The sequence below is a fragment of the Paramacrobiotus metropolitanus genome, unplaced genomic scaffold (assembly GCF_019649055.1).
Source record: "Paramacrobiotus metropolitanus isolate TYO unplaced genomic scaffold, Prichtersi_v1.0 Parri_scaffold0000022, whole genome shotgun sequence".
Taxonomy (NCBI): Eukaryota; Metazoa; Tardigrada; class Eutardigrada; order Parachela; family Macrobiotidae; genus Paramacrobiotus; species Paramacrobiotus metropolitanus.
In genome coordinates, this window is record NW_026570242.1 from 43,775 (window position 1) to 63,728 (window position 19,954).

Sequence of the window (19,954 nt, forward strand, 5' to 3'; positions counted from 1 at the left end):
CGCTACGCTACCCATCCAGCGCAGTGGCGCCTCGGAAGACGTAAACACGACACACTAATAACACTGCTGACATAATTTTGCATAAAATTTTTCAAATGAACATTTAGCGCATTAATTTTGATATCGCCAATTATTACTCGATAGTCATTTGGTAGTACACGCGCTGACTGTGTTATTATTGATTCTGTTTTAATTTGTGTTGGCTTCGCTTACTCAGGACCAAAAATGTCAGTGAACCCGCAATCTGACACCGACTGGGACACCGTGACAGTTCTCCGTAAGAAAGCACCCAAGCCAAGCGAACTGCGGACCGCGCAGGTACGAGATCAGACGGCCGCCGGAATTGTCTATTTTTTTCTAGTTTCCTGCTGCCCCTATGTAGCGGATTTTATCCTTCACAGGCGGTGAACCAGGCTATGCGATCAGGTGGACAAGTTGATACCACGAAGAAGTGTGAGTTACAGCATGATTGAAAAAATGAAGATAAACGAGAAGCAAGAACGTACCTCGACAGTTACGTCTGACAATTGCCACATTCCTCTTGGTTTGCAGTCGCAGCGGGCTCAAACAGACAGCACCAGACCGCTAAAAACACCGCAAAACTGGATGCAGAAACCGAGGATCTCCATCACGACACGATTGGGATCGACGTATGTGCAAGATAAACACGTTACTCACTGATGCTACAATATAGTTTCTAGTAAACAAAGTTGTTGTTCTATGAAAACAATAAAGTGCTTTTTGCTGATCAGGTTGGTCGAATCATCCAACAAGCGCGCAACGCCAAGGGCTGGACGCAGAAGGATCTCGCCACCCGGGCCAACGAAAAACAGCAAGTTATCAACGAGTATGTGCAGGTTTCTAATATGACATAATATGCACCCAAAACAAATATGCGTATGGCTCCGTAGTTAGAATTAACAAGAACCATGTATAATCTACTTATGTAGCTGGTTTACTGGCTCATTATTGTTGCCTGCTAATTGGTTCATTAACTTCATTTTGCTTTTGGTGCTTTATAACTTTTTTTGATTTGTTGACATCGAGGTTTTGGTTTTTTAATTAACACTCGATTTTCTTTAATGAACCACACAAGCAGAAATTTGCGAGCCGTCGCTGAAGATGGTTTATCTTCTCAAAGTTAGTTGCAGTACAAATGTGTGGTACGAGACTAAAGACCGAACTACCTGGCCTATTAAAGCGCTTACTACTGCGCTACATCTTATTTAATGCTGGCGTACTGCGCTTTAATTGATTTTGAGAACTGATGTCATGACCGACTGACTATTAAATTTAAAATTCTTACATAGGTATGAAGCGGGTAAAGCCATTCCAAACAACCAGGTTATGAACAAACTGGAAAGACTTCTGGAAGTTAAGCTGCGTGGAAAGGTATGAAGTGTTGTTGAGCCTTGTTGCGGGGTGTGGTGCTGGAATGACAGTAGGGCCTGAGAAGGCTTTCATTTTGTTACGCTCATTTGAAATTAACCATAAAATAAAATGCTTATGAACGGTAGAAATAAACTGCAAATACGTACGCATTAAATGAATTGTGACTCTTCGCAAGCGTGTACAACATTATCGTTGGTCCGAGCGGTTTGCTCCTAAATTGCCCTTGAACGTATCCGTTCTCCAAGTGATACGTTGTGCATTTTGCAGGATAAAGGGTCACCTTTGGAACCGAAAGTTCCGAAGAAGCCTGCCGCAGCCGCCGGAGCGAAGTAGTTAATGCAAAGAAGTATGTCTGATTGTCGAAATCACCGTTAACGTTCCGAATTTCATTTTACTTTACTGTTGACCTCTTAAAACTGTTCGTTTTTACAAAACGCTGCACAAAGTTTCGTGCGTAATATACGCTGGTAAAGCTACTGTTGATGTGGACAGCAGGCAGTTGCTAGTTATAACATGCAGTTTTTAGCTGTTATTCTCATCCGGTTTTTGTTTTACACACACCGATCGCGCCTTTCAAATTTGCGAATAACAAATGTTTTTTACTTCTTTGATGTTAGACTGATTAAAGTTACTTCAGCGTGTATAGTCACCTTCGGTGCATGCTTACGGTTTCGATTCTTAGGTTTCTAAGCAGGGCGCAATCCGAGGGAAACCGAGAAACGGCTGAAAAAGGCGCCGATGGGGGAATCGAACCCCGGCTACGTCGTTAGATCCGCGTAGGCAGTACCACTGCACCACGGCGCAAATACGTTGAAATCCTTTGAAAGACTTTATCGCTGTACGTGAGCCGCTTCTCCGCTCACAGGTTCTTAGGAAGTACATTAATTGAGAAACCCGAATTTAGATATTACTGTACCTTTTTACGTAAATCGTGTGGGGTGTTCGCTGCCACATCACTCCACCACACGTGTCTACCCTCACTCCAGATTTACTCCACCCTCTCATTAGTAATCTGGGATGTGAAGACCATTGAGGAAGAATGCAAAATTTAGCGACTGTGTCGGCATAATATTGGTTAATCTTCTAGCATGCTAAACTAAAACGAAAATTCTAAAACGAATTCTAAAACTAAAATTAGAATTACCGTTAAAATTAGAATTACCGTTAATGCTAAATTGCGGCGAATTTAGTGTTGCAGTGACGAAGCAGTGTGTAAGGTTTTTTAGTAGCATGTCAGACAGAAAATACTTGCTACCTACTGTAAATCCATTCAAAACATTAATGAACTGGACGGACGTTGGTCACTGTAAAATGTTGAAGTTGCTATTATTTACTACTGCAGGACCTTCGTATTCATATGAGGGATCCTAGAGCAAAACTAGCTAATGAGTGCATGTGCCATGCACTGCATGGTAAGTAATAGAATTACTGACACTCCGAGTAGCACTTGGTTAGAAATCGGGATCGATTTCTCTCACGTGTAGGAGCGTAGCCGCGAAGGGATAAGCAAATTAAGCATGCAATCGGTACAGGTAAACGGAGTTCGATAGAGACCGTACAGCATCCGGCCGATCATATTCGATATCAGGTGCAGGACAGAAACACGGGAATACCAACTTACGGTACTGCTTGACTTGCACCTTTGCGACTTTATGTTGTAAAATTGTTAAAGTAGGTTTATCATTCATGTGCTTCATTAAAAAAGAACTAACACGAGTTGAATGTAATTTTTTGTCAGCAACCTTGCTTATACGTGGGTTGTAAAGCACTATCCAAAACTGAACAAAGTTTAAACAGAGACAGTAGTTAAATATTCGTTCTTTTGGGACCTTTTTTGAGCCTTGTGGGTCTGCCGCTTGCGTAAAGAGGAATGGCTCAAGATTTCCAAATATTGGCCTCTCGATTGGCCAAGGAGCCTTTCAACAGGAAGGTGTCAATTCTGGATTTGGATTCCCTCGACGGAGCGACAGCCGTTAATTTTCTCAATGATATTTTCGCCGAACTGGACGCCAGTGTAAGTAGTTAACAGTTTTAATATGACTGCTGCATTATATTACAATACTTTACAGTATGTGCATAAAATACTTTACCTATTAGTGACCTTTCTGGCATGTAAGTTTTCTTAAAGGCAACATTTCTCGGCAGTACCTCTAACCCTATAGGCTACATAAGGTGAATAAAATTAGATCGTAGTCAGACTAATCACCTGTATGAGAATGTAAGCAATTTCTTTTAAAAGTAATTAAATTTTCGAAAGCTTACGAATTTACAATTTTCCGTTTTAGTTTAAATTCTTTAGCTTTCTAGAAAATTCAGAGATTGCACTACTGCCCCCGTTCACGAAACTTTTTGCGCCAGAGAAATAGTATTCTAGATATGAATATACTTTACATTAATTTAAAATTATGTCGAATTGGCAGGGAAGTCCATTTTATGGCGGGTTGATTGTTTATAGCAAAAAAGATCCATTGAGGATGAGTCACCACAGGAAAGTGCAATTCGGATCTTCACCTTTCTGCGGATGATTCGTTACCCTTCACCTGAAACTGCTGAGGAAAGGTAAGGGACCATGAGAATATCAAGAGTTTTTAGTATTTTCCTGCCTGTGGATATCATCTTGTGATAATATGTTTCAGGTCAGTTTGGAGACAGGAAGTGATAGAAGGCCGTCGTCGCACAGTTTTGCCTATTCTCTTGTGGATTGTTCAAAACGTTCCCACAATACAGCAGCGCTTGTACTTGGCAAAATTCCTGACGCGGGTGGATGTTCCAAATGAAATTCGCACTGATTCAGAAATCAACGCATTGTACGAAGAGGTGTGAAATTAACTATGGATCGCAATTTGTAATTACGAAAGTTGCACGGCTTTATTGTCCATAATCGCTCAGTAATTACATAAGTGCGTCTAGGTAAAGTTTGCATTAAAGTAGTAATGAGTTTACTGTCTACAGTGACCATGAGAGTTGACACTGAACACCTGCTTAGGGTCACTTTTAAGTTGTTACCAATTACTGTTTAGAAGGAATATTTAGTATCTACGTTTTGCATATTTACAGCAAGAGAATGCCATCACCCAGTTTGCCGCTGTTCATAAGCAGTACGCTCATTTGAAAGCTAACGCCGACGAGGTGGAGCGTATACGCAAGGAGATCCGTGACCTTCGCGCACAGAAGGAGCAAGCGGAGAAGCGCGTAGCCGAACTGCTCGTGCGAGTGCGCGAAATGCCGGGGAAAGTGGATGAAAAGGAGACTCGAATGTCTCTGGCTCGAACTCTCCGGGAAGAACGGGATATTGCCGTCCAGTTGGCCAATAAGCGAACCGAACTGATACATCTGGCGCCGATTCAAACGGAACAGATCAGTCGGTTGCAAGAGTATACGAACAAGATCACGGATGATTGGCTGGACATGACACCGGAAAGTACGTACTTGTACATTCAAATGACGCTTGCGCAACCGGAAAAATCAAGCAATGTGAATAAATATTTTTGCAGAATTATTCAAACGACTGGAAGATAGGCTAGCGATTCAGCGCAGAGCTGTGCACGATGTGTTGCCTAAAGCTATTGAGCAGGAGAAAACCATCGTTACCGAGTTAGCAGAGCTGCTGGACCAAACGGATTTTACCGACAGAAATCTCAACGAATTACGGGTAATTATTCTACAGTCGCTGATTGCAAATACCGTATATGAGGATATTAACTAAAATGGTCTGCTCTGCTTTAGATAAAAGCGCAAATGCTCCAGACGGAAGTGTTCAACCTTTCCGACAAGTTACGCAGTGTCAACCAGAATTCAGCCCTGCAGGCCCAATTAAATCTTTACCGTAGCCAATCGGAAGCGGCCGAGCACAAAAAACACGATCTGGCTAAACGGAATGATACTTTGTATAAAGAGGTGCGCGAGCTGGAGAAGCGAGCCAAACAGCATCGGATGGGAGAAGGCGACGATGTGGATGTGACTGCCTTGTCGCTTAGTATCGCGCGCAGCATGGACGACTATGACCGGAAGACGCAAACTATCCAGGCGCTTCAAGCGGAAATTGGCATCATGGCGCGAACGAAGGCGATTCTTAATGCAGAAAATGATCGCATCGAAGCTGTTCTGGTAAGCTGATTATCTGATGTTGAAGCTACGAGTATTATCAAATGCCGTGCTTTGTGTCTGAATTTCGGATACCTAATGTTGTACTTATGTGATCCTAAGCTTCGTTTAACATTTAAATAGGCACTTGCGATCGATAAACGTTTAAATAAGCAGTCAATAAATATTTAAATCAGCACTTGCGGTTTCGTAGGGAGAATGGGAAAAACGCACTGGACAATCTCCTTTTAAAGAGACATCAGTCGAAAGTAAGACCACTATTAAACTAGATGCTGGATCGCTAACAAACAACATACGGGAACTGGAACGACGGATCGCCAGTAAAAAGAACGACATATCGGCACTGCTGACGGAATTGCAGCCAATACGAGAAGCCAGTAAAGCGCAGCAAGAGCAGGCGAACGCACAGCGAGATAAATTCCGAGCTGAGATGAAACGATATTCTGGACCGTTGGAGAAGCTAGAAAAAGTAATAAACTGGCTCTTACATTGCATTTTCAAGTAAAGGATTTATTTTTTGACCTTTGTTTTTAGGACAGCACGCAGCTTCACACTGAAGTCGGTGATCTGGAAGACAAGCTATTTAAAAAGCAGTACGAGTTACAGTACAGCGATATTCTGCTGAAACGAGCAGAAGAAAATAAAAAGACGGAAAAAACCAGGTACTATCACTATGTATTTGCGTATGTCCTTACTGAGTGTTGGAAGTATCACGTACCAACAGTTTTATGGTGTAATTGCAGCAAAATGCTACAAGCAAGCATTGATTCGGAAACATCAAAATTAGCTGAATTACAGCAGCAACAAGAGAATCTGAAGATATCTCGTGCTGAGAATAATCATCAGGTAACACTTACTTGTCCTAAATGCGAATACGGTGACCATGGAGTATTTGAGGGGATACTCCTTCTTTCCTGTTTTACGGGGATGCCAATGTTCTCTTATTTGCCTTATTTACAGTATTTAATGATGTAATTAAACTTTTTTCTGTAGTATTCTGCCTGGAGAGACCTGAACCAGCTTTTCGATATGAAGATGGAAAATATTCAACGAGATCTGGAGAAGGTGGAAAGCAATTCACGGAGGCGTGATAGTACTGGGCGGGAACGTGATCGTATTGTTATGTCTTGAGAGCTGGAACTTCTGGTTGATCTCGCCGCTTTCGCTGGCGGTTTTATTTTGTCAATGATTTACCTATTGTCTCTTTAATATTGCAACAAGGTACCCATGTCTGCCAGGACTAGCCAGCTCTATAACTGCAATAAATGTAAAACATTTTGTCGAAGATTGTTGATTACCAAATTGCAAGCCGTTTAACTGAGATCGTTTTATCTCTTTTTATTAGTTGAAAATGCGAAGTACATTGTGGGAAAGAATACGCTGTATCAATAGCAAGCATGTTTTGTCACTTTTTTTAACGACAACTGTGGAGAAGACCCATATCTCTCAGTTCCTGCTCCAGTTCTTTGTGTTCACTCGCATCCAGCATTTGCACCGGAAGTCGGGTCGGACCCATAGGCAGACCAATCATACTGACGGCCGCCTTTGTTCTTTGTAGCCAGTTTCCGTTCTTCTCCAGCAGATCGACAATCTGCTTCATTTTGATCTGGCTGATATCGGCGGATTTCCCATCATTCTTCTCGTACGCTTCGATAATCTTGTGCGCATAGGGTGCCGTAATGCTGTAGGAACTCCCGTTGAAGGAACTAATTCCCATACTTAATGCTCCAAGAATAGTCTGAAGAACGGAAAAAATAGCAGTTAAAATTATCAATACGAAGTACACGCTGGTAGAAAATTACAGTACGTAAAAAATTATAATTCGTATACTATATAAATTATACTTGATTTACAGACTGTAGCCTACAGTCTGTAGGTAGCCAATATGTACTGATATCAGTCGGCTTGCAGTATGCATGTACAGTATGCAGTATGCATAAGATATGCATGTATGGCACATTTGGTGCAATATGGAAATAAATTTGTTTTCTTACGTCATCTTCTGCCCACATCACAGTAACATCATCGTTATTAATTTTTGTCACACATTTATATGCGTCAGCAGCATTGGACGTCGCCCACTTGATACCGGCAAAGTTTGGAATCTTTTCTTTTGCCAACAGCATAAACGATGCAATGTCCACTGCAACATAATCATTGTATTACAGCTTATTAGATGCAGTTATGTTGCTTTCGTTAAACCATGTTTTCTTTTTAAATTATCATAAACAGTTTTTAAAAATTGTCAGTTTGTACGAGTAGGTATTGGAAATATAGTGCAACCGATGTAACGCTTTAGAAGGGACAACAGCAAAAGTATTATACAGCGAAAATTGTGACTTGCATCTCCATTGTCTTAAACACAAGGGGTCGGTTGCAAGTTATTTGTAATAATTATGCTACAAATTTGTTGCACATACAATCGACATGGGTGCGAGGCGAATGATAATAAATAAAAGGAATATCTGGAGCCGAAGACGCGATTTCGGCGACCGACCGAACTAGTTCTTCTGCAAAACAAGTTTGTAAGTTGTAAGGTCTATTTAGGCAAACCAAAATTAAAGCTCTGATCTTACGGACAGTACGGGGTGGGAAATAAAAGGAAGGGATTGAAGCAATCGCATCCGCACCGCATTTTTCTGCGTGCTTTGCCTAATCACAAAACAATATAAATTTAACGAAATGCTGTTCTACTACGCTAGAGAATAACCAGATCCAAAAAGAGCATTTAAATTTCTCTACCGGATTCGCCGGTCATATTGTCCGGCACGGAAAGATATACAATATCAATACAATCTTGCAGATTTCTGCGCAATGTGACTTACCAGTTCTTGCGCATCTCGCAGTGCGACAGCGCCGCAATGGACGATGACCTTCAATTTTCCTTTGGCGGTTTGTATCCACTTTTCGGCCAGCTGTTTACGCTCTTCATTGGAAAGTGATAGACCTTCGCTGGTTGTCCCATTCACTACGGGTAGAAATAATGGAAGCTCCAAAAACAGCATTTTTTAAGTGAATATAATTGTATTGGCTAGCTCGTGATTGTAGGCTCATGACAGTAACTACGAGTACTTTAGCAGAGTCGGTATGCATGTTCAGTTCATACTGTGAGCTCACCGAAAACAGCATTAACTTTTGCATTGATGAGATATTCCGCATACTGCGGAATTACATCCAAATTTATGTCTCTGGAAATTCATCAAGAAGATCAGGATCCAAAATGCATGCTAACGTAAAAGGATTCACAAAAAATGCAGAAGCATATATGTCTCCACGTCCAAGTTTTATTAGTTTTTTTGACGGCATAATCTCAAGGATGGCGATCGTCCGAGATGTACTGTAACTTGCTATGTACTAGCTTTTGCTTAAGAAGAAACAGTAAGACGTACCCATTTTCCTTCATAGGAGTAAGCGTCCCCACACAAATTCCCGAATGTTTGAATTGCACGGGCATTTTCCAGTTGATTGGTCAGACGAAACAACTAAAAATGAACTGAATTTCCCGCAGCTATGCAAAGTTTACGATAAGAGAATGTTGAACATGTTGACGGAAAGACTACCTGTGTTTGTACATAACTTTTGCACCTTCAACAAAATGATTAATCAGTTATAAGCTTACTTGCTTACCCAAACTCGCCAATAACATCTGCAATTTTAAGCACTGTACTACTGTATTTCTATTCCTTAAGGAATGGAAAGTATCAGTAATGAGCGATGCTTTGGTTTGCACTTTGCAGACAATGCTGCAGCTCATGACTTGGAGTTTTGTAAGTGCTTACAGTAACCACCAACATGCAATCGGTTGCACTATAATTCCAGTACACAGCTGCTGCCCAGGCATGAGAGCCACCTTAACCTTTGCTTATCAGATTTCTTATCACACGTTATACGTGTTTATGTACGTATTAACACGTATGATCAGCTGATAGATGCCTCCGCACGTTTTACAGGGTAATAAAAAATTTAATCGTTTCGAAACAGATGCTTGCACCTTTGCTTGTAATTATGGCTGGTTTATGCTGCTGCAGATAAAGGTACGAGCGAAAACAGCTACGTAGAAGCTTTACTGTGCAGTTCATTACAACAGTCGTCGAGTGTACCGACGCAACGAGAGATTTACGTATACTTCTACCTCTAAAATCATCAGAAAAGTACTGGTAACAAATGGGGAGTCAGAATTGCATTAACTAATTATAATGAGAATACTACATTCGCTGATTCACCTGTACAAAGAAATAACGCGCAAATCACAAAAAACTAAAAGTTATCTTCGCAAGATATATAGATATATGCTGCCAGCAGCGCCAACATAAACAAGCTTAAGCCGGCATTGTCCATAAGATAATTTTACCTACGCTTATGAACCACTGGGAAAATTCAATATTGTAGCATTCATTTGCTCGCATTGTGTCACTGAGCGGGCAGATACAGTTGTACCCGGTAAAGTTATCTATAGATAAAGTACGCACATACCATCTATATACAACTTTACAGTATTTATTGTACAACAGAAAAGTGCCAAATCACAGAATACTCAATTATTTTAACATTGCCGCTTCTGTGCAAAGTTGAAATTGCATTTTCTAAACAACAGCAATGGTTTAATTAATTAGCTAACCAGTAAGCAAATTTGACTAATTAAAACAAATGTTCCAAACGCCGCAAGAATAATTGCGCAAATGGTGAAGCATGGGAAGCTGAGATTAATTCTCCATCCTTGACCATTCCCTTCGTATTGAGCTATGTGGTATCTGGTAGAATTTTTGTTAATGTACAGGGATCTGTTTTGCGCTCGCATGTCATAATTACAAAGCTTTGGTGCATTAAACTGAACATTTTTATTCATTTATGTTAATTTCTATTTAACATATAACCAACAGACAGTTGTAGAGTTTGAACGTTCCTGGGTTGATGTTGCCGAGGTTGTGACGAAAATGGAAACCGTCAAACCGGCAACTGTTGCTCAGCTTGTCGCTGACTAACCACTGACGTTTAGAAGGTCACTGCCAGGCAAACAGCGCAGCAGTAGTTCTTACACTTCTAACCATTTTTTTAAGGTAACACAAATACTGTCACACACTTAATAATATCTGACTTTACCTAGACTGTAACGTACAATACGTGCTAAGCGCACAACAGATCGTTTACAAGATTTCTTTGGGCAACACACTTGTATACTTATCGTTAGTTAGCGATTCAAGACGGTTGACATACCACCGGCAAGTGCAGCTGGCGCTTACTGTCAGGTACAGTACATTGGAACTTACAGTTAGAAGCTTTAAGTATAGGACAATAGTCTTTCACGTTTAAGGAAAAGTGCGCAAAAGTTACGAAATTACAAGTGGATCTCGCATGCAGCCATTCACTGCTCCGAGTCATGAACTTGAACAACATAGTCGAGGGTTTTTGAGAAAAAACTTTCGAGGTGTGCTGGCATTCCGTGTTAATAGAGATATGCGTTGTGATAATCGGAAGTTGCTCATCTGTACATTATAGATTTCTTCATTGAAAGCAAATGTTCTGATAATTCTTAGAATATTTATAATATGCTGGCTGGCTTTCCTTTATGTAATTATAAATTACGATATTTCTGATATAAAGTGTGAAGCATTCGCTTTTATGGATCCAGTAGCCAAATGCTGTCCGTGTCTGCTGAGCGAAGAGTCGCGTATGCGCAATGCAGTTAGCCGTGGAATCGACCGTGAAATGGATGTCCATAAAAAGTTTTCCCGCAAAGAACTGAAAATGCTTCTACTGGGAACTGGTGAAGCGGGTAAATCCACCGTACTAAAGCAGATGCAGATCATCCACGGTCAAGAATTCGCGGACGAGAGAAAACGCATTGAATTCGTCCAATCCATTCGGGAGAATATCTTTGAGGCCATGATTATCATGCTCAACGCCATGGACCAGTTTGATATTCCCTTGGAGCACGAGGGCAACCAGAAACATGCCCAACTGGTTAGAAAGCAAGGCAAAACATACTGCCGAACAGATAAGGGCGTGGAAGATCAAGAAGCGCTGAATTCCCTCATGCAAGCCACCAAGAAATTATGGGAAGATTCCGGTGTTCAAGAAGCCTACCACAGACGCAACGAATACACTTTCGTGTACCTGAGCGATTCAACCAAGTACTTTTTGCAACGGTTGGATGCGATCGCTAAGCCGAACTACGTTCCCACACAAGACGATATTCTCCGGGTGAGAAAGAGTTCAACGGGCGTCAAAGAGTACAGCTTCAAAGTGCGACAGGTGTACTTCCGTGTGGTGGACGTGGGTGGACAGCGGACGGAACGGCGCAAATGGATCCACTGCTTTGAGAAAGTGACCTCCATCATCTTCGTCTCCGCACTGTCGGATTACGATCAAATGGTACTGGAAGTGGATGCCCAGGGACAGGAGGGCGTCAATCGGTTGCAAGAGAGTTTAGCTCTGTTCAATGTGATCATCCATGAGCGGTTCCTACAAGAAGCGGCCATAATATTATTCTTGAATAAAACCGATATTTTTGATGACAAGATCAAAGTCCGCGATATGGGCAAATACATACCGGAGTATAACGAATACAAATCCAAGCATAGATCGGCCAAATCGAAGAGCGAGGGGGATATGGCAAAGGAGTTTGTGTTGCAGATGTTCTTGGCCTATGTCAAATCATACCTGTTGCATAACGCGGAAATTGCCGAAAAAGAGGCGGGCGAAAGAAAGAAGCGGGATTATGAGGCGGACGATCCGGATAAGTTGTTGTACTCGCATTTGACGTGTGCGACAGATACCGAAGGGATGCGATTTGTTACTACCGCCGTGGAGGATTATAACTTACGGATATCCCTGATGGATTTCCATCTGCAGTGATCCATATATTATATAGTCAGTTAATAATGCTCGGACAAGTAACTTTGTTTTGTGTCATATGAAACACAGTTCATCCTTGTAATATTAACTAGTGTTCTGCGCTGTCACCGGTGTGTGGCCGAGTCAGGCTGTTGCATAAATTCTACTCTTACTGCATTCGGTATGAAACTGTATGGCATTGTTGGTTAGCGGCATTAACAAAACCAAATAAAATTTCACATCGAAAAAATATTATGACACCCCTAAGCGAAAAAAATGGCACCAGCAAAATCGCAATATTTAAGGAAAATATGGCTATTCAAAATTTTGAAAGATGTAAGATCAGTTTTTTAACTACATATGGATAGCGGGTTTAAGGTTGCTGATTACTGTGTGTAATTTCGTATTTAATTTGGTCAAATTGTACAGCTTTATCTCGTGAGCGCGTGGTTGTACTGTATCTGTTTTGGATGAAGCCCTTACAAATGCCACTTTTAGGCATAGATAAGACGATGTAGATTTTGGAGCCAACGAAAATATAAATGTCAGTACACTAAAGAAATCAGACACTATTAATGATATTGCAGTGTTCGATTTCGACTCTTCTTGCACGGTTTACCAGTCTAACACCGGCTCCACAATGACAACATCCTGGACCATTTTTACAGCGTTGTGCGTAGGAATTGTGGTGATTATGACCGCTTCAGGAAGTGCGGATGCTCTACGTCGCCTCAAGCATCGGAAGCATAAAGGTATGACAATGGCAAAAACATGCATGTTGTTGGGTTACCATTAGTATCACGGGTGTGATAATAAAATTTAATGTTTTCATCCTACCAAATAATTAGTATAAATAAAACGGAGTACGTACAAATGGTGTATAAATAAAACGAAGTTTGTACAAACGGTGACACTAATTGTAAGTTTTGTACCTTCACTAATTGTAAGTCTTGTGCGCGTATAAATCGGGCTGATCGCATTCATCTTAGAAATCACACTCTCGGTAAAAAATTTTGATAAATAAGGCGCATGCAATGCTAAAGCAAAAAAATAAAGTACTTGTACTACTACATATGTCTGTAACAGCTGTAAACGCAACAAAATAATTATTGTGTTCTCAAAAAGAAAAGAACATCCGTGCTGAATACTAACTTGCGACTTGTTTATTACGAAATGACATGGACTCATAACACAACACGGAGTTTTATTTTTAATTTACAGTTGGAACGGTATCCGATCCCATACCCGATGCGTGGGACTGGCGCGACAAGGGAGCAGTACTTCCGGTCATTGACCAAGGAGAGTCCGGGAACAGCTTGGCTATCGTTGTCGCCGAGGCGGTTTCTGCATACGGATTTATCAAAAGCGGCAAGCTGGTTAAGGCCAGTACGCAGGAATTGTTGGACTGCTGTTTTAATGGCACAACTCCCCAGCTGACTCACAAATCGGCGCAGGCGGACGACGTTTACGACTGCATTGTGGGACTGCATGGTCTCTGTTGGGGCGCTGATTATCCACCGGTCATCAACCCAGAAGCCTGCATGGCCGATAAGTGTGCGCCGGAAATTGTGGTGCGTAATTTGCTTCCCACAGTTGTTAATTATAATTTTATAAATATAATATTATTCAGATGTAATGAGAAGAAAATACCGAAGCATGAGCAGAACATACCATAGTTTGACTATTTCTTACTTCTTTTCTGTGCGCATGTTCGAACAATCGACAGAACAGGATATAAGTGCCTACAATAATGCTTGTCCGCACTGTGGAAGGGAAACGGTGACGTCCGGATGACTTACACAGCAATGCAAATACATAAGGTTTTTAAGCCTGGATTTTTTTTCAATTCATTTCAACCATTACTAATAAGTTTTAATTATCGATCACCGATTAAAGTCGTTTGATGACGAATACTGCAATTTATTTTACCAATCAATTGTCACTATATAATGCGAAAATTAGTGCGCAATGCTCGTGTTATAAGCCGAACGGGATGGACGTACTAATTGTGAACATAAAATACAATAATTATATTAATTTGGGAGTGCTACGTACCGTACTGATCACACGAGCAGTTATCACATCACGCCGGAACATCACAAGATGCGTGTGGGAGAATCTGACGGGATCAACCATTTATCGTAATGTATTGTGATAAGGCTTTTCATTAGATATCGCTTGTTTTTGTGCAGATCAAAGGTGGATACTCCGTGAAACCAATGAACGAAACTGATCTGAAAGCAGCGGTGTATGCCAATCCGGCTGCCGTGATTCTCAACGCGGCCTCCATATCGTTCCAGACGTATCAGTCTGGCGTATATGACGATACCAGCTGTGACCCCACCATGCTGGATCATGCGCTCTTGGTCGTGGGATATGGCCAGCTGGAAGGACAGGATGTCTGGATCTGCAAAAACAGCTGGGGTGAGATGGCTGAATCATGTTGAAATGCGTTAATGGCAACTACACATTAATGGCAACTACCCAGCGTATGTACAGTTGCACAGCGGCAAGAACAGAACTACCGTACCTACAGCGCATCTCTTTTCAAAAGCAGCGCACTCTTTTCAAAATGCCTTTTCCTCGCAGTCTTTTCAAATGCCTTATGGTTAATACTTTTCAACTTTTCAGGAGCCGACTGGGGGGAGAAAGGATACATCTACATAGCCCGTGGTAAAAATATTTGCGGCATTGCCAGTGATGCATCCATCCCTATTTAAAAGCATTGTGTGACTCAATGTATGTAGTCAATACTCGACGAACGCGACAGCGTTTTTGATGCTTACGTTGTTACGTAATATTGCCGATTGCGGGATTTCCAGTGACCGTTGAGTTGATCCTCACGGGAAAAATTCGCACTCTACATATTTTATTAATACATTTGGCTGTTTCTGCAGTTCAGCTTTTCTTTCACTGACGCAGTACAATGCGCTTGAACTTTTTTTATGAAATGCAAAACATGCCACAACCAGCGAATCACGAAATAAAATTCAACAATTTAAAATCGAATTCAGGGTCATCATTGTCACGTAGATTACACTGCTGCAATATTTACCGCATTTTGGGAATACACACCAAATTAGGAATGGGGTATATCGCAGTCCATAAAAGTAAAAATTTATTATCGATAATATCTGGTATATTGTACAGCAGCAGCCCAAATAACTAACACTCATTTCCACACTTTCGCCAAAAGCATAAATAGTGTCCAGGAAAATGCTACTCAACCTTAATTTGCGAAATATTAGTTAATGACAAATGAACGGACGCGTATCAGTAATTAAGCATATCAGCTATCGTCAGCTGTGATCTTTCCCCAGTACAGTACCGTTACGGCGTTACCTTTGTGCTTGTAATAAACATTAATCAAAAGGGGTTGAAATCTGTGAGCGCTCTCTGCAAGATACTGTGGCGCCCGACATTGAAAAGAAACTCCATTTGTCTTGTATCGGTTGCCGTTGTAAAATGTGTAAAAATGTCTCTCCTTGGATCAGTTCTAGTGTCGATGTATTGTGTTAGAATGTATTCCCTTCCTTCTTCCACATTCCCAGATGGCCCGGTGTACTCGGGAAAATGAGCAGATAAATCGCTATTTGCAATTTTTCGGTCGAAAATGTCAGCTTTATTGAGAAACAACACAACCGGCACATCCAGGAACCAGATGCCATAAGAATCCTTTCCCAAGTATTCTCGATAATTCAGTATGACGTCAAACAGGGCCAAACTTTCCCGCATGCGGTTGACACCCGGTCTTTCGAACATGGTCTGGTCATACTCCGACAAACTGGCAATGAACATAATTAGGGTCACATTTTCGAAACAGTGGATCCACTTCCGGCGCTCTGTGCTCTGACCGCCAACGTCCACCAAGAGAAACTCGGCTCTACCAATCCTAAAGGAGTACTCCTCGATTTTGCGTGTGCGTACACGAACGCGAACAATGTCGCTGTTTCGTGGAATATAGTTAGGGTCGACAATTGGAAGCCTTTCTCGTGTGTCTTGACGCGGTGTAGCAGTACCTGGTATTTGGTCATCTACAGATAGGTACAAGACTACAAGCCAGTTAGATTCGAGCAATCATACTCGTACTCTAAAGCCTTTACGTACACCAGTATGTAGAGAAGTACGAGTACTTCAGCTACGAGTGTTTTTCCATATTATTATGTAAATACAACTATGACATTTTATGAGTAGTGTGTAAACTGTATTATACACCGAAGTCTTTAGAGTACGAAATTGACTCGTCGTAACTGTTGCAGTTTTCTGGAACTTTGGTACGTGTAGTAAGTACAATAATTACAGCGATGGCATAAAAGCGAAGCAATGTGACCAATGACCACTGGCGGTAAATACTTAAGTAGTGTTACCGGCACAAGTCTGTGATACATCAATACATTGTAAGATTAGTAAATTAAGCATACGAGTACATAATATTATGATTGAAAGATTTTTAACAGGCCGTGTTATGGAGTTTTAAGGGTACACTATTACTGTTGTTTTGTAGTTTTACATAGTGAGAATTATTAGAAGGGTCAATAATTTTACCGAGGTCAAGAGGCGGCGGTGTTGGTGGCCGGTTTGTAATTCGCTCCATAAAATATTCCGTGGAATCGCTTAGGTGAAACTCTCTGCGGAGTTGGAAGGCTTGTTGCACGCCGTCATCTAGCCAGAGTGTGCGTATTGCCAGGAGTATTTCGGCACGGAGATCTTGTTGCAGATGGTTGAAGTCGAGATCTCGCAAGAACGTGTTGTACAGGTGTTCGTTACTCGGATCTTGGAAAGCGATTTCCTTGACGCGCATCGCTCCAACCAGAAGCTGGATGGATTCCAGTAGATTGGAATGAATGTGCCGCACGTAACTCATCCGCTCCTGATTGGCATAGCCGTCGCCATGAATGATTTTCATCTGCTTGACAATGGTCGACTTTCCGGCTTCTCCGGTCCCCAGAAACAGTACTTTGATCTGACGGCGCATCTTTTTGCGTTCCCGCTCGATGGCTCTATTGATTTCCCGCTCCAACCTGTCGATTTCATTGTCGCACGAATGGCAACATAAATTACTCATTTTGACTGTTTATGGAGATCGTAACGTTTTCAAGTTACAACACGAAAAGCTGCAATCCATAGCACAATACCGAATATTCCAATATTGTCTCAGCCATAAGCTCACGCTGTTTCGGTAAAGAACGATACAGACGCTTCGTGATGAGCTCTCGCACTGCATTAGCCATTGCTACTGTGTTATCAGTGTTATCATCACGTTATCGATAGAAAAGTGCAATGTGCATATTTGCTTCAAATTTGAAAACAATTAGTACGTTCAAACCGTTGTTTATTCTTGCAAAGAATTTGCTTTCGCGGTTCATTAAAAACTGCAGAGCACTGAGAACAGGAAAACGTTTTTTCACAACACCTTCTGAAGCTGCACCGGGTCGTATTATAGTAAACAGCACCAACATTTGCTGTTTTCCCTGGTTCTATTGATGCACGAAAGTTCCCAGGTAAAAAAGCTAACTGTGCTTATGTACCAGCGGAGATCCCTGAATTTTTGACCAACCTAATTCAGTGAAAATATCTACGAGTATTTTTGTACGGGTATAATACACAAACATATAATATGCAAGTACTGGAAGTGTGTTGTGAAACCGTTATTTACCGCTTACAAAGATTTAGCCTGCACAAATTTCCTTATTCTCTTTATGTACCAATCAGGTCCGTAATTGCTGTTAATCAAAAGCATCACATAATCACTGTTGGTTGTTATACAGATAAGCAAGGATATGCGATACATATACAAACATCAAGAAACTAAAGAAAGGAAGGAAATTTTACAGAAAAACTGCGAAAGGCACGTTGTTACTAGCCTACAGCATAATCGCCTAGCGCCCTGTTTAAAATGTCATCACGAATATTGTAATAGACGCGTTCGACACAACTGCGATCCGTAGCACACGTAAAGTGTGAATACAAGCTCGAATCCTCATCCCTTCCCGCTAATCGGGCGCCGGCGAAAACGTCGGTATAGAGACTTTTAATAAACTTCCTAGCGCGTTCGTAGTCGCTTTCGCCAGAGCCCGGTAAATTAGGCTTGTACTCCGGAAAGTGCTCCTCCAAACGACTGTGGGGAATTTTCTCTTCCAAAAGATCCATTTTGTTCAGGAACAGGATGATAGTCGACGAACGAAAGTACGGTGTGCGAAGCACCGTATCGAATAAATTCACGCTTTCCTCCATACGATTCTTGCCCGCTGCTTCCACCACCATCTGGTCGTAGTCCGATAACGAGGCCACAAAGAACAGAGAGCTGACGTTGTCAAACGCATGAATCCATTTGCGTCGCTCCGTCCGTTGTCCGCCCACGTCGACAAAGAGCAAATCCATGCCTCTGTAATGCGCCGGATATTCCACGATCCCCGTTGTGGCCACGCGCATCCGCATGATGCAGTGATCATCGGGAAGGAAATCATCCGTCCCGATGGCGGCCGCTTGGTCAAGGAAGAATTTCGCCGAGTCACTCAGAACGAACTCCCGACGGCGGTCGTACGCTTGCTGGATGCCCTCGTCGCGCCACAGTTGTTCTGTTTTGTTGGCTGTGTCCTGATCGAACACGCTGTCAGTGGGAGACAGCGACCGGATTTTTTGGGCAAGGGAAGCATTGGCGTCGTCTTGATACTGGATGTTCAGCTGGTCCATGGCATGTATCAGCGTTTGGATGGCATCCAGCAGGTTGCGACGGATGAGTACGACAAACTGTCTCCGCTCGCCGTCCGAGTACTGTCTGCCGTGAATCATCTGGATTTGCTTGAGAATGGTGGATTTCCCTGCTTCGCCGGCGCCCAGCAAAAGAATTTTCATTTTATTGCGGTAGATTTCTCTGTCCCGGGTTAGCTGTTTTTTAACGGCATCGTGGATCCTTTGTGCTTCCGGGTCGAGCTTTGATCCCCAACATTTGCGACAGGGACAGAATGTAAATCCCATGGTCGATAAGCTCTTGCGCAACTTCAACGATAATTGTCCCAAAAAGATTCAGTGAGTCGTTTCACGGATATTTCGGGATCGATTTGCACCACCAGATGTGAAATTTAAGATCTTCAACTTTTATCGCATCCACAAAAACAAATACAGGAGAATGCAATTTGCTTAATTTTTCCGAAAAAGCAGACGAGAAGCAGCCACACACTATGCATACAGCAAATTAAAGTTACAGGGAAAAACAGCGGCAAATTGCAGTATCCGTCAAAGGCACTCACTACGTACGCTACCTGTATTTTCTACACGCAACAAGTGCTATCTGCTGTCAGTATTAATCTCAAGTTCCCGTATGGGCCGTATCTGAAAGAAAATTTGTTATCTTATCTTGTCTTGTCTTATCGGCGAACTTCGGTTTCGCCGTTTACATAACCGTCTTGATTCCATACGAACTTGTACTCGTACAAACACGAGTACGTAGTGTAATTATTAAATACAGAGAAGGCAACCTTTTGTTGCAACTTACCCGAACGAATACGTACCAAAGTAAATCTTTAATTATTGTATAGAATCGAATTATTTGTATTATCATTTCTATAGAATAGTTATTGTTCTATATGAGGTTGTAGGCACTGGTGATGCACTGCACTATCTC

The 19,954-nt window shown here is 41.8% G+C and overlaps 6 protein-coding genes across 7 annotated transcripts; 3 read left to right on the forward strand and 3 right to left on the reverse strand.

Moving 5' to 3' along the window:
- The first annotated feature begins 32 nt into the window (after positions 1 to 32).
- Positions 33 to 6,863, forward strand: LOC129586737 (intraflagellar transport protein 81 homolog). Its single transcript, XM_055480105.1, is given in 18 exon segments — positions 33 to 318; positions 402 to 453; positions 553 to 650; positions 753 to 847; positions 1,311 to 1,392; positions 1,660 to 1,716; positions 2,602 to 2,604; positions 2,900 to 2,933; positions 3,192 to 3,406; positions 3,848 to 3,951; positions 4,029 to 4,209; positions 4,450 to 4,813; positions 4,887 to 5,044; positions 5,119 to 5,499; positions 5,690 to 5,965; positions 6,031 to 6,158; positions 6,240 to 6,342; positions 6,490 to 6,863. Coding segments are annotated over 18 exon segments (2,562 nt in total). The 5' UTR covers positions 33 to 225; the 3' UTR covers positions 6,628 to 6,863.
- LOC129586736 (N-acetylneuraminate lyase-like) lies at positions 6,681 to 9,295 on the reverse strand. Its single transcript, XM_055480104.1, has 8 exons — positions 9,124 to 9,295; positions 8,886 to 8,978; positions 8,614 to 8,684; positions 8,322 to 8,464; positions 8,073 to 8,148; positions 7,917 to 8,006; positions 7,491 to 7,639; positions 6,681 to 7,234 (listed from the first exon to the last, which is right to left on the reverse strand). Exons 2-8 carry the CDS (start codon positions 8,948 to 8,950, stop codon positions 6,911 to 6,913), a joined length of 918 nt encoding a protein of 305 aa, XP_055336079.1. The 5' UTR covers positions 8,951 to 8,978; positions 9,124 to 9,295; the 3' UTR covers positions 6,681 to 6,910.
- Positions 9,296 to 10,911: 1,616 nt separating this feature from the next.
- On the forward strand, positions 10,912 to 12,570 carry LOC129586715 (guanine nucleotide-binding protein G(q) subunit alpha-like). The gene has a single exon (XM_055480071.1). It carries the CDS (start codon positions 11,116 to 11,118, stop codon positions 12,349 to 12,351), a length of 1,236 nt encoding a protein of 411 aa, XP_055336046.1. The 5' UTR covers positions 10,912 to 11,115; the 3' UTR covers positions 12,352 to 12,570.
- A 278-nt stretch (positions 12,571 to 12,848) lies between these two features.
- Positions 12,849 to 15,221, forward strand: LOC129586717 (digestive cysteine proteinase 2-like). The gene is made up of 4 exons (XM_055480074.1): positions 12,849 to 13,082; positions 13,552 to 13,901; positions 14,523 to 14,754; positions 14,962 to 15,221. The coding sequence occupies exons 1-4, from the start codon at positions 12,971 to 12,973 to the stop codon at positions 15,048 to 15,050; spliced, it is 783 nt and encodes a 260-aa protein (XP_055336049.1). The 5' UTR covers positions 12,849 to 12,970; the 3' UTR covers positions 15,051 to 15,221.
- A 214-nt stretch (positions 15,222 to 15,435) lies between these two features.
- Positions 15,436 to 17,542, reverse strand: LOC129586716 (guanine nucleotide-binding protein subunit alpha-14-like). Of its 2 annotated transcripts, none has more exons than XM_055480072.1 (2): positions 16,876 to 17,542; positions 15,436 to 16,382 (listed from the first exon to the last, which is right to left on the reverse strand). In XM_055480072.1, exons 1-2 carry the CDS (start codon positions 17,393 to 17,395, stop codon positions 15,697 to 15,699), a joined length of 1,206 nt encoding a protein of 401 aa, XP_055336047.1. In that variant the 5' UTR covers positions 17,396 to 17,542; the 3' UTR covers positions 15,436 to 15,696. The 2 variants fall into 2 exon arrangements, with proteins under 2 accessions (XP_055336047.1, XP_055336048.1); XM_055480073.1 differs by having other exon boundaries at positions 15,436 to 16,364; positions 16,876 to 17,540.
- A 477-nt stretch (positions 17,543 to 18,019) lies between these two features.
- Positions 18,020 to 19,634, reverse strand: LOC129586811 (guanine nucleotide-binding protein subunit alpha-11-like). The gene has a single exon (XM_055480254.1). It carries the CDS (start codon positions 19,306 to 19,308, stop codon positions 18,190 to 18,192), a length of 1,119 nt encoding a protein of 372 aa, XP_055336229.1. The 5' UTR covers positions 19,309 to 19,634; the 3' UTR covers positions 18,020 to 18,189.
- Between the last annotated feature and the right edge of the window lie 320 nt (positions 19,635 to 19,954).

Excerpts from the sequence above, each read along its gene's own strand:
- LOC129586811 (XM_055480254.1), bottom strand. The coding sequence starts at position 19,308 with ATGGGATTTACATTCTGTCCCTGTCGCAAATGTTGGGGATCAAAGCTC.
- LOC129586736 (XM_055480104.1), bottom strand. The coding sequence starts at position 8,950 with ATGCCCGTGCAATTCAAACATTCGGGAATTTGTGTGGGGACGCTTACT. Across the intron at positions 8,685-8,885 it reads ACTCCTATGAAGGAAAATGG|AGACATAAATTTGGATGTAA; the intron begins GTACGTCTTACT and ends ATGAATTTCCAG. Across the intron at positions 8,465-8,613 it reads AAAAGTTAATGCTGTTTTCG|TGAATGGGACAACCAGCGAA; the intron begins GTGAGCTCACAG and ends TTCTACCCGTAG.
- LOC129586715 (XM_055480071.1), top strand. The coding sequence starts at position 11,116 with ATGGATCCAGTAGCCAAATGCTGTCCGTGTCTGCTGAGCGAAGAGTCG.
- LOC129586716 (XM_055480072.1), bottom strand. The coding sequence starts at position 17,395 with ATGAGTAATTTATGTTGCCATTCGTGCGACAATGAAATCGACAGGTTG. Across the intron at positions 16,383-16,875 it reads ACCGCCGCCTCTTGACCTCG|TCTTGTACCTATCTGTAGAT; the intron begins GTAAAATTATTG and ends ACTGGCTTGTAG.
- LOC129586717 (XM_055480074.1), top strand. The coding sequence starts at position 12,971 with ATGACAACATCCTGGACCATTTTTACAGCGTTGTGCGTAGGAATTGTG. Across the intron at positions 13,902-14,522 it reads AGTGTGCGCCGGAAATTGTG|ATCAAAGGTGGATACTCCGT; the intron begins GTGCGTAATTTG and ends GTTTTTGTGCAG. Across the intron at positions 14,755-14,961 it reads GATCTGCAAAAACAGCTGGG|GAGCCGACTGGGGGGAGAAA; the intron begins GTGAGATGGCTG and ends TCAACTTTTCAG.